At 29.6% G+C, this 13,423-nt stretch overlaps 2 protein-coding genes across 3 annotated transcripts in view; one reads left to right on the top strand and one right to left on the bottom strand.

Annotated features, from left to right (window-relative positions):
* Window positions 1–1,012: 1,012 nt before the first annotated feature.
* LOC103579736 (trifunctional enzyme subunit alpha, mitochondrial) lies at window positions 1,013–6,444 on the bottom strand. Its single transcript, XM_008561240.3, has 5 exons — window positions 6,213–6,444; window positions 5,808–5,917; window positions 4,507–4,779; window positions 2,801–4,438; window positions 1,013–1,820 (listed from the first exon to the last, which is right to left on the bottom strand). The coding sequence occupies exons 1-5, from the start codon at window positions 6,280–6,282 to the stop codon at window positions 1,617–1,619; spliced, it is 2,295 nt and encodes a 764-aa protein (XP_008559462.1). The 5' UTR covers window positions 6,283–6,444; the 3' UTR covers window positions 1,013–1,616.
* Window positions 6,445–6,831: 387 nt separating this feature from the next.
* Window positions 6,832–13,423, top strand: part of LOC103579737 (tyrosine-protein kinase Src64B) — a 35,213-nt gene continuing 28,621 nt past the window's right edge. For both annotated transcript variants that reach the window (XM_014443744.2, XM_008561241.3), the window contains exon 1: window positions 6,832–7,145. The gene's annotated coding sequence lies outside the window, so the exon portion shown is untranslated. The remainder of the gene's footprint in view (window positions 7,146–13,423) is intronic.

Genomic DNA, 13,423 nt, shown 5'->3' with positions numbered 1-13,423 from the left:
CCAGTGATAGTGGGGAGAGACGAGTCACCTTAAAAGAAAGCATCTATGCCGTAGGCAAGATAACTCATGACTGCTTCATCTGAAATCAAAAAACCAAAAAGATTTCTTTGGTACATAAGTTTATCTTAGATTTGAATGAAGGATTTTTTTTTTCAATAACTACTTATCTTTTAATTAACCAAAAGGAGCACCGTTTGGCAAAAATCAGAGTTTTTTGATTGCACCTTTACCAAAAATTCAAAAATGAATATTTTGTTTATTCCTTCATTCAAATCCAAGATAAATTCATGTACTAAAGAAATCTTTTTGGTTTTTTGATTTCAGATGAAGCAGTCATGAGTTATCCTGCCTACAGCTTGGATACGTTTTTTTAGGTGGTTCGTCTCTCCCCACTACCACTGGCTTATTTTTTAATATGTTTTTCTGAAAATTTAACAGAATATTCTTGGAATGATGCTTAATAATGACACAAATTTTAAGAATTTGAATAATGAAAGTACTCTGAAAAAAAATTACAAAAGTATGCTCTTTTTTTGCATCTCAGATCCTACCCTCCTTGAGTAAATAAATAATTTATTTATAAATTAACGTCAATGAATTTTAATAAGAATAGTTTAAAATCGTAAATAATTGAAAGCTAATTGTAGGCGTTATTAATATACGCCCAGTACAACGTGTCAGATTATATTATTAATAATTGATTAATCAATTGATTTTATTCTTTGTTACTTTCAGATTATAATGCGAATAGAGAAAAAATATATTAACATTGGCTAATCAACTGTAAAGGTAAATAGTTTTCCGCACTATTACTGACGAAACCAATAACTTGCTTGCGTCAGCCAAAGATCCAGTCTCTTCCCGTACGTGTGATTTAATCTTTTAATGTCAAACAAGGTAAGCGACTGGTTGTTTTATTAGATGATGCAAAAGTTAGATTTTGTTGCAGTTTATTATTATTCCGATATGTAAACAATAAAAAATTAATGAGACAAATAATTGATACAAAGTATTCGATTGATTTACGATTCTTAATCAAATATAAATTACAATAAATTATAAATCATTAATACAATATTCAAACATTTATATTTTTTACGAGCGCATTAGATTTTTTCATTTATGCTACGCGTTTTGCAGTGGAAGTCAGGAAAAATTCAAGATCGGATGATCTAATGCACGTAATAGTGATAGCACTCATGATTAAATTTCTTTATATTTTTTTTTTCAAGAGAACAAAATAAAAATCACAATTATATACTTAGAAACATAATATGTATGCATATATATGTTACGATTTTAATCGTTATCATTTTTTTTTACATAAAAAAGTTACAACATATAAATTTCCATTACATTTATAACAGTATATTCATCGAAAAATATGAAAATATCAAAGTCTTATGATCTTATATTTATATATAAATATTTAAAAATTCGACAACAAGTATTAATAATAATAATAATAATAATAATAATATCAAAAATTATCTTTATAATAATTTTCATAGTAGTTATTGACACTATTGTTGATATTAAGTATTAGTAAATTTATTTCTATATAAAAATATTATTTAAAATCTGAAAAATATATCAAGTAAAAAAACTAAATAAATTTACTTGACATAGAACTTTTTCGTAGCATCACGTGCCATATCTTGAAGTGTTTGACACGGAGTAAAAGCCTCGCCGTAATGGCTTTGGAATTCTTGCATTTTACTAACAAGTTTATTTGCTCCGTAGCAGTCTACCCATCTGAAGGGCCCACCAGTGAATGGTGGGAATCCAAGACCAAACACAGCGCCAATATCACCCTCGAGCTGTAATGTAATTTTTAATATCATTAAGTAATATATTTATCGACAGCTGATCAATGTTTTCAATAATAACAATTATCCCTGCCAAGTTGACCGCAAAAGTTGGCCTTTCCATAAGTTGATCACAACTTTCCGAGAAACTTATCAACAACTTTCAGCTTCTGTAACTGTTGTCTACAAGTTGACTACAAATTTTTCAAAAAGTTGACGACACATCGCGGCAGTAGATCGTCGCCAAGTTGCTGCAAACTTGTAGTCAACTTGTAGACAACAGTTACAAAAGCTGAAAGTTGTCGTCAAGTTGATCGCAACTCATGTACAGCAACCTTCTGATCAGAAAGTCTGAATATCGTGGCGTGAGATCAAAAATTAAGATAGCAAAGATTGACTTCGATGAGAACTTTCTAGATGATCAACATTTTAACTTAAAAATTGATATGAAACATTTAACATCTCGATGACGTCTAGTACACAAAAAATTTCAATTTTGTGTTCTCTCCCACGCGTAAAATTACATATCTTCTGATAGGCGACATCGAAAATTAGCATTTCCATAAGTTGATGATAATTTTCCGAGAAAGTTTGTGGCAAAAGTTGGCATTAGTTGACAGAAAGTTGCCTTCAATTTTCTCAGAAAATGACAACAAATTGCGGCAGTAGATTGTCGCCAACTTTCTGGAAAGCTTGTAGTCAACAGTTACAAAAGCTGAAAGTTGTCATCAAGTTGGTCGCAACTAATGTACACCAACTCTCTGACCAGAAAATCTGGCTATCAGAGTAAACTTGATGTCAAATAGCAGCTTTAACTTTACGTCAAATTGATATGTTATTTTACGTGTAAGAAAGTTAACAAGTTGAACTGAAATTTTTTATATATACTGTACGTCATCAAGATTTCATTGTCAAAAATTTCATTTCAATCTCTGAGTTGAAACTCTGGTTTCCTGGGTAACAACAATACAGTAAATTATATTTAAACTTACCGGACTAGCAAGAATGTTTTCTTCTAAGCACAATACGGCTTCATTTACAAATCTTGATACCATACGTAATTGACGGTCCTCATCAGAAACACTTCCTTTGGGTTCAAGATGATATTTCTTTAATATATCGAGTGCACCTAAATTAACATCTCTTTCCTTTCTACCAGCTTCATAAACGAAAATTCCTTTACCAGACTTTCTACCGAGAAAACCAGCTTTAACCATATCAGTCATAATATTGAAGTCACCGCCTTGGAAACGTTTACCAAAGGCTTTAACTAAATCAACACCAATGTGTGCACCAACATCAATACCAACTTCGTCACAAAGTGTCGTTGGTCCAACCGGAAAACCAAATTTCTTAGTTATTTTATCAAGATGGGTTGGATCAACACCTTCTTGTAAAAGTCGTAGTGTTTCAGATAACATCGCGCTGAGAATACGAGTTGTGTAAAAACCTGGACCATCGCCAACAGTAATAACGACTTTGCCTTGTTTTAAACCAACATCAACAGCTGCTTTTATCGTTTCGGTAGCAGTACCTTTGTGTGTTATCAATTCAAGTAGTTGCATTTTATCGACTGGCGAAAAATAATGCATTCCAATTACTTGCTCTGGTCTACTACTGCCTGCAGCTATTTTAGTTATCGGAATCGCTGATGTGTTTGTCGCAATAATACAGTGCTGTGGTACATGACTTTCTATTTCTTTAATAACTTTGTGTTTAATCGCCAGATCTTCAAATACCGCTTCAATAACAATGTCAGTATCTTTAAATTCTTTATAATCTAATGTTGGTATTAAATTTGTCATTATTTGTTCCTTCTCAACAATGCTCATACGCTTTCGTTTAACATAATTATCGTAACCCTTTTGAATTTGTCCTACACCACGATACAGTCCACTGTCTGTGGTATCTTTTAAAACAACTTTGTAGCCTTTGTCAATACTCACATGAGCTATTCCAGCTCCCATCAATCCTGCTCCAACGACTGCTATTTTTTTAACAGGTTTACTTGGAGCCCCAAAACGATTCTTTTTGCAAGCGGTTTGTCCAAAAAACAAACTAATCAGACCTTTAGCTTCAGGAGTCATTGCTAAATGAGCAAATCCACGTGCTTCAGCTTCCAAACCAGCAACGATACCTTTATCCAAACCCGTACGAATAACTTCAAGAATTTTAAGCGGTGCCGGATATAATCCATTAGTCATTTTCATAACTTGATCCTTTGATTTTTTAAACACTTGATCTTTTACAAAGTCAAGTTGAAATGCCAATTTCATAACTTTGCTAACTAAAGATTTTGGGCTACGACTTATTTTCAATTTACCATTTGCAATATCTTGGGCAGTTTTTATAGCAGTCTCTTCTAAATACCGTCTAGTATTTTCTTCAGGAGTTGCTACTCCCGGTCCAAGTCGATTAACCAGTAAGTCAACTACTCCCAATTTTTTAGCCTTATCAGCTTTTATTTTCGAACCGGTCAAGGTCATACTTAATGCGTCTGGAAGCATTATGAGTCTAGGAAGTCTTTGAGTACCACCAGCACCAGGTAAAAGTCCGAGCATTACTTCAGGTAACCCAAGTACTGTTTTTTTATCTGTCACTGCCAGTCTGTAATGACAGGCGAGTGCTACCTACGATTGTAAATAATAACTTATTACTAGATTATAAAATTTTACAAATAATTCCAAGTTCTAATTACCTCAAGACCACCACCTAAACATGTACCCTGTATCGCAGCTACAATGGGTTTGCGAGAATCAGCAATTGAATTCATAATTGACTGGCCGGCTTTTATAGTTCGGTATGCTTCGTCTTCTGTTTTTAAACTTTGCAGCATACTAATATCTGCTCCAGCGATAAAACTATTTGGTTTGCCACTTATAAGTACAGCTGATTTTACTGATATATTTGATTCAATATCTTTCAATACATTAACCATCTCATCCATCACCTCGCGGTTCAATGTATTTTCCTACACATAAAATAGTACATTGTGTGACAAGGGATAAAACAAGACGATTCCAGACTAGGGTGAAGTTGGCTGCCACCGCAGTCTAAAATCGTGTTTCATCCTCTCACACACTATAATTTTCATGATTACCTGCATCGGAACAAGCTTTAGTGTCAACAGCCAGTTAGAAACAAGTTTATTTCCAGTCGATGATGCGGATAATTGTTAGAGAATGAGAAATATGTGATTTACATTCACTTATTAAATGGTAAATAATATAAAAATATTATTTTCACTCATTTTTAGTAATTTTATTTGGTGCCGTACTAAAATATCAACGGACAAAATATCTGTAGATAAAATATTTGTATTTACTAGATGAAGCAAAGAAGAAATACTCATATTTTAATTTAATTTCGTCAATTACTGGATCATTTTGTGCGAACTTGATTGGATGTGTTATGAAGTAGCGGTAAAAAATGACTTTTGATTGAAATATAACATATGTATTTCTTAATAGATAATTGATCTCTACTCTACACGATTAATATTATTTCGGTTGGTAATTTCGTCTGCAGACATTTCGTAGTGTTTAAATTTTATCCACGGATATTTTTTCTGTAGATATTTATGTTTTTGGGTATTTTGCCGTAGATATATTGTCACGGAATCTTTTGTTTACTTAATTAAAACTATCACTTAAAAAATGAAATGAGTAAACTAAAGTAACAAACAAACAAATGCGATTAATAAAGCTGCGAATGAACATTAAATATAAAAAACACCGGGCAGAAACAATTGTGTTTCTGCTCAAGGGAAAAAAACGCATGTTTCTGCCCGCTGTATGAAGGTATTTTTGAATTACGAATTCGCTAATAGTTGTTTGCAGCATCGGCTTGAAATTGGATTGTTTTGACTGGCTGTAAAGACACTGAAACTTCAAGTTTCAATGCTAGTATCATGAAAAATTAATAAAACATATTAATAAATTTATTATTGTAATATTATTTAAATTATAAAAGCTATCAATTGTCTTATCCAATTTTTACTTTGACCCCTGGTGAATCTAAAGTGATTACAGCAACGTCTCCAACAACTCGACATTTTAAATGCTTCTGATTTCCAGCTGTTGCTAAACATCTCAAAGGAACATTGAAAACTAAAAAATATAATCAAAAATAAATAAATCATTCAAAAGAAAAAATTTATAATTAATAATTAATGTATAACTTTTTGAAACTATAATTAATTAACGTAAATTTTTAAAAATAAGTATCATTGCAAATAAAAATAATTGTTTATCTAATTATTTATAACTTTTACTTCATAATGACTTGAGTGATACCTTTTTAAACCTGGGTACAAAGGTTATTGTCTCAAGATACTAAAATTGTCACTCAGACATATATTAATTGCTTGCATGCAGTACATAAATTTATAATTAAAAAATTTACCTTTTCTAGTAATAAGTGTTCGATTTTTTCCAAATCGTGTCAATGCCCCAAGTATTCGTGTGCTGGCCATTATTTCCAATAAAATTAATAATTACAAAGCTTGTTATTCTTTTTCAACTGTAGGGTACAGGGTACTTTAGATAACCAGCAAATCCAGTAAAAAAATATTCCCGTTTTTTTACACTCGACCATACACAGCCGGCAGTCTCCAATACTTCATTTACGCTCCGTTATTTTGGCCTACGCGCAGAGAAATAGAAACTCCGTGCATGCGCACTTGGTAAAACTTTTAACTGCGCATACGCACTTTGCAAACTATAATTGCGCATGCGCTTATACTTGAATTTAATTCGTCAGTTTAATTCTAACAACAATTAATTGTTTAAAATTTTTAGAAACAATTCCCAGCACAATTTGAATTTTTCAGTTTCAAAGTTTGTAATTAAAATTATGATTAAAATTAAAAATTTTGAAAGTAAAGGGTTACAAGTGAGTATTGATACGAACCTGATTATGGGTAATGGAGATGTATTTAAGAGGGGATCTTTAAAACCCATGGAAATGGTAAATGGTATAGTTAGTGGGTGGGTGAGGGTAAATATGGCTGCTGGCTGGTAGTATCGCGCCGGCTGCGCAAGAGCAGCCCCGCTGTGAGATAATATTTAGTGTAGGATTTTATTTTCCAATAATATGTGTAATGTGTAACCCACGGTAACTGACAGTTCGCTCTTGCGGTGGGTGCAACCACGCTCGCCCGTGTCCTTCTCGGCACGCGTTAACTACTTTCTTTCTCACATATACTATCCATCAGTGTGTTTTTGTTATTGTGTACTTTTTAATTGTTTTACTGTTCTGTACATTAAAAAAAAAAAATGTAAATCAAATTGTTCCTACAGTATTGCATCAGGATTACTATCAATAAATCTAAAACAGGTAAGAACTTTTTAAATTTTCAAAAATAAATTAATCAGTGAAATTTAGTCTAAAAAAAAACAGCCGCTAATAAAAATTTTTAAATTAAATTCAAAACTAAAAAATAGATGATGCAGAAGAAAAGCATTAGACAGTATCGCAATTGAATATCTAGTCTTCTATTACTATAAATTTGAACACCGTTCAAATTTCATTTTAATCGACAGCTTTGTTTCCGGTTTTTAATTGACGATTGGTTGCAACAATCAGCTGGTGTATTGAAGATCCTTGTCATTGTTTCTGTCTGTAAACCGGTTTGTTTTCATATATATATCTATACTAATTTCACTTATATGTCGATATATGTAATAATATATTTATTTTATAAATGGAGTACATAAATATTTATCTATATGACTCTTTTAAATAATTATCATTCTATGAGTACTTATATTATTACATATCGTTTTAGTTCTCACGTTCGATTTCCCTTTTTTTCCTTTTATTTATTTTTTTAATCTCGATAACGGTACCCTATGGCTTTGTAGCACTTATATTTTACAGCAGTAATCCAAACAGATCTAGAATAATAGTAAAAATATCGCCCTATCCGGGATGGATGTTATTATTTTTTTGACTCATTGATGAGGATTTTTTAAAAATTCTTTTACGTACGTTGACCTTTAAGCCTAAACAAAAATAATAATAAATTAAAATTAAAATTAAAGAAAACAATATCTATTGGTTGTATATACGGGTACATATTATGGCGTAACGACAAAGGCAATTTAAAATTCAACGGCACGACTGGAACGGTGGACTATCGAATTTAACGGGGGTGGTGTGTTCCGGTTCCATGGCTCTTCTGCACGCCCTCATGTGTGTGTAAAATTTATGTGGATTTAATAAGTGCATGTGCACATTTTTTTTTCAAACCTTCGTCTTTATTTGTTGACTCGATTGTTAATATACATGACAATAAAAATGAGCGTGAATGTAGCAGACAGACAAATTTAAAATTATAAATAAATAGAGTAAATAATTTATAAAATTAAATTTTAAAAAAATGCGCATGTAAAAAATTTAAAAATTGATAAGTGTATTTTTTTAAAATATTTTTCTAATTATTTACTCTGTTTATTTATAATTTTAAATTTGTCTGATGTCTGGACATTCACACTCATCAATAATAATTAGTAACTTAATGAAAAATATTTCAAAAATTAATTGCTGAAAAGTTCATGTTAAAAAATTTTTCAGTTATTTAATTGATTGATTGATACTTTTTTTTAGATTTCAGTTTTTTATATTGATTGAGCGAAAAAATATTTTTAACGAGACAATATTTCTTGATTAAATAATTTATTTTGTTGATACTCTGAAAAAAAATTAATATATTAGTCATATATTGTGTCTAGTTTGTTTAGACACATAAAATGCAGCATCAGCAAAAATGATTAAATCTTAGTCATTTTTACTTATGACGACAATTTATTTTATGATTTAGTATAGAAATTTTCGATAAAATTTTTTGTCAGTGTGATCATCAATAAAATATTTGTTTTTTGTTTTACCAATGTGTTAATAATATTAAAAAAATATTTTATAAAATATATATTAGCTTCAAAATAATTTATTTTAATTAAAAAATGTTTTTACACTAAAAAATCGGAAGTGAATGCGGAGTGATCAAGGATTTTTTAAAAATTCGAATTTACTCCGTCACTCGGAGCTTCAGAGTTTTAGAAAAAAACACTCTGCGTATGGACTAAATAGGAAGTTTATTTATAGTGGAGTGATCTAGACTTTATTTAAACCCGTATTCACTCCGATTCGGAGTTTTAATATTGAAATAAACTCCCTTCGGAATGAATTTTACTCCGGATTTAATCCGCAAATTTTCACAGTGACTTTAATTATTATAAACTATACAAAAATGTCAACTTTCTTATAATTAGAAGATATTTTATTACATATAGGGTAGAGGTACCGTTTTTGGTCACTTTAGGACCAGTTTTGGACACTTGAAAAATTAAAATAAAATAATTTGTAAAAGATGCAATAACATAATTCATTTTTAAAATTTTATTTTATACTTTTTCATTAATTTAAATAAAGTATTAAATGTCTAAAAATGGAACAGTGGCCACAAATGGTACTTCTACCCGATAAATATCAGATTAATTTTAAAAATTATTCAAAATAAATTCTTTAGCCAAGAGAGTATTTACTTTGTAATAGTTATTATTATATTTATACATATATAAGCAAAGTACTTTTAATAAGAAAATATTATTTGCTCAATTTATTTTATCGATTATCATATAAATATATATTTCTATCACAAGAATTTATTGACATTATAGAAAAAAATTAAAAATCTTTCAAGAAAATTTCATTTGGAGAAATTCAAAACTATTAAAAATATTTTTTTAATATTTGTTGATTATTTAAAAAAATTTAACCATTATCACAGTAAAATAATAATTAAATTTTAAATTATTTAAATTTTTTGATTACTAAAAATTTACTAATGTAATTATAATAATACATAAACACTTTGGGTTTAATTGAGTTATTAATAAATTAGGTCTCGATAATTATTTTAAAAGCTTTATTTGTTGTGTACATAAAATAAATTAGAAAACACATTGCAGTTTATATTTAATAATAGAAATGATTTATGAAAAGCAAATTAATAATCATGTGATGACACCTTCCGGGTCGTCGATTTCCCGCTGTTATGACTCACCCGTTGTCCTAGAACTCGTGCTCGTTATGTTTTTTTTTTTACTTACAACAAAACATCTTTTTTTTTTCACTTGAAAAAAATTGCCCAGCATATTTTTGGCTTTACATATATTGTTGTTTGTTAGCATTAATTATACGTCAAGTTTATTATAAAATGAATAAATTCAAATTTAAAATATCACATAAGTAATTTTAACGCTGCATAATAATAAATTAAAAAAAAATATGTATACGCACATGTAATATGTTTGTAATTTATTCTGTTTGATGGTAATACTTTCACTTTGATCATGATGGTCCAAAGTTGAACTCATCAATAACCCGGTGAAAGCAGACTTTAATTAAAATAAAGCTCAAAGCTATAATACATATTTTATCTTTTTGCTATTAAAATAATAAAGACTATTACTCATTAGTCTGTAATTAAGCAAAAAAAAAACCATATATACATATATACGTCTAAAAATAGATAATGGTTTACGTAGCAACTTTGTCAGCGAATTGTTCATACCAGGATGTTTTTATCAAGAAAGGAAACTCCAATAACGTTATCATTTTAAATAAGTATCCTTATCGCAAAATTCACAAAAAAAAGTTTAACTTACGTCGTTGGTTATCCCTTTGTGTCTTTAACCGTAAAAAAAATAAAACACAAACCTGTAAAAATAAATAAAAAAAAACCAATAAAATTTGACGTAGAAGATTTAACCGAAATGGAGACAAGAATGGAAAAATAAAAAAAATGAGACGTTAATAAAAAGAAAAAGAAAAAAAGGAGTCTAGGGATCATCCTAAAGGCGCTTTGTTGTCGTCGGTGAACGTCCGGTGGGTTGTTCAACCCCATCCCCACTATCGTTCTAACATTACCAGGTACTCTCAAGGCCGGAAAAGAGTTCCACTACACTTGATCATATAATATTACATTATACTTTGCTATCATCAATAATGAATTATAATAATGATAATAATAATAAAAAAAAAATGTTTACTGGAAACGAAATCTTGAATCTACTCTATCTGATAGCCATTCATTACAATTTATATTTTTAAACCTTGCGTAAAATTTATATCAAACTTCATTCAAGTGAAAAAATAATAAATAACATGTCGCTTATCCTCGCTTTCATATTATGTTTATAATAAATATACATACATATAAAAATATAAAACAAAACCCCTATACTTATATTCAGTCAACTACACGCGCTGCAAACGTACCATGGGTTGTATTATTGATTTTTAGGTCTCCTTATTCACGCGACGAAAATTATTAGGGTGAACTTGTTTCTCATGCTCTCTAGTCTGTCAAGTACTGGCAAGCTTCAATTGTCCTTGAATACTAAAAAATAAAAACATAAAATATACCCTCAATTTCCCGTACGTTGGATAATGTTCTTACACTGTAAAAAGACCGGTGTTAAACTCCGTTCGGTGTTAAAATGAAATTACACCGGTGTAGGAGAAGTAATTCACCGGTGTTAAAAATGCCGGTGTTAAAGCGGAGTAATATCGGTGTAAAAGCAGGGTAAACTGTGTCTGCTTGAAGTGTTAACTTTGAAAAGCTTATAAAACACAAAAAATGTCAGTTCTTTATGGAAATTAATAAAAAATATCATTTATTAACAAGTATAAAATAAGAAAACAAAGTATTAAATTGATTGAACTATGAGATACAGTAATATATTATTATATTATTGTTAAATACCAATTATATATGATATTATTCGTAAAAAGTCCACGTATAGAAATCAGAAAAAAAATTTCATCAAATATAAAAAAATAAAAAAATTTAATGAATATTATCAGGAGGGAATTTCAACTTTGCTAAGTACTTATTTATGTTATACGTAATTTACTTAAAAATTACACAATTTTACTTCTACCATTTCAATCACCAATAATTTAATTAGTTAATAAAAACACTGATTAATTGTAGTCATCGAGTAAGTAAAAATATTCACAAAGTTAAATATGTTAACATTGGTAATGAATATTAACGCTTTCGGTGTTGAAATTTAACACTGCCGATTTTAACACCTACACTGTTTGGACTTACCCCGATGATTTTTTACAGTGTAAGGTAAAAGCCCCTATACCCGCTCACTTTTCATTGGTGTGAGATTAAATCATTCAAAATAAATTAATAAATAAAATGAAAAACCATATTTTTTTTTCAAAGTTATTTTTTATAGTTTTAAGTATTAGAATAAAATTTGAGTTTGAAGAATAATGTTGATAATTAATTATTATTAATTTTTTAAATAACATCCTTGAGTGTACCCATAGTCGCTCACTAAAAGTTGTGATGTACCATTACTCAATTAACACATGGCCCTATAGTCGCTCAAAGACAATATGAATCAAAATATGATCAATTTATTAATTTGGAAAATAATTTGAAAATTCTATTACTTTATTTTTTCATAATATAAAATTTCATGAATTTTAAAAATATATTTAATAAGATATAGTTATAACAATTCTTAAAAATTTTGACGTAACCTAAATTTAATCTAACGAATGAACGTTAAAGTAAAAAATGCCTGACTGAGCGCGATTTTTAAAACAGTCGATTAATTTAAATTTATAATCTATTATAAAATAATTTGATACATGATATTTTAATATATTTAGATTCACAAATAATTATTTATCAATAATGATATTTTTAGTTGTAATTTTTTTTTATAGAAAATATAAAAAAAAGCCTTAAACAGTCAAAGTGAGCGACTAATGGTACTGAGCGGGTATAGGGGCTTTTACCTTATTCACCGAAAATAATTTAAACTCTGGTACAAATATTCATGAAAAATGTTCAATCAATTAATTTATTTTCTTTCTGACGGTTAAATAACGTGAACCGTATGGTACTACACAGCGTGTAGTAGTTTTGTAATAAATTTCCCAATCTATTGCCAAATAAATTCACATATTATAATAGAGCTCTGTATTTAATAGCAGCTGGTGTGTAGGTAATTTTATTGATTATTATCCCTCGTAATTTTCTTCCACGGACAACAATGATCATGATAACATTTAAAGAGAATCAACAAGAGACGGAGAGTCACAGCTGGTCTTTCTCTTAGTTTTAAACTGTTCTGCTGCCTCCTGGTTAGTCCCCTTTCTCTTTACCTCATACACCTCAACCCTGTTTGCACACATGCATTCATACGTACATACAGACATACATATTTAGCTCTTTCCAATTCCGTCGGTCTATTCAACCGCGTCTTTGCATAATTTCCCGTGCGTGTGTCCGTGAACCATTATATTATGCAGCCGCACACGTTGCACAGTACTCAGAAAGTATCTATAGTTTATACTGATCAGAATTCGTGCACGTGCCCCATTCTCTTCTCGCTCACTTTCACCTTTTTCTTTTCATTCTTTCTTTTTATCTCGTGGTTTATCTACATCTATATACACATATACATATACATTTACATTTACACATTCATAGGAAGTAGCAACTTAAAACCACATGTTTCGCACACTTAACATTTTACCTTAACATTTACTTTTATTTATACTTAAACATTTGGCGTAAC

The sequence above is a fragment of the Microplitis demolitor genome, chromosome 4 (genome assembly GCF_026212275.2).
Source record: "Microplitis demolitor isolate Queensland-Clemson2020A chromosome 4, iyMicDemo2.1a, whole genome shotgun sequence".
In the NCBI taxonomy this organism is placed as follows: Eukaryota; Metazoa; Arthropoda; class Insecta; order Hymenoptera; family Braconidae; genus Microplitis; species Microplitis demolitor.
Note: the sequence above shows the minus strand (reverse complement) of the source record. Positions and strands in the feature narration are given on the sequence as shown.

What these genes read in the sequence shown, in the direction of transcription:
- LOC103579736 (XM_008561240.3), bottom strand. Translation starts at nt 6,282, where the DNA reads ATGGCCAGCACACGAATACTTGGGGCATTGACACGATTTGGAAAAAAT. An exon ending in GTTTAGGTGGTGGTCTTGAG is followed by an intron (nt 4,439 to 4,506) that starts GTAATTAGAACT and finishes TTACAATCGTAG; the next exon opens with GTAGCACTCGCCTGTCATTA. An exon ending in AAAACATTCTTGCTAGTCCG is followed by an intron (nt 1,821 to 2,800) that starts GTAAGTTTAAAT and finishes ATTACATTACAG; the next exon opens with CTCGAGGGTGATATTGGCGC.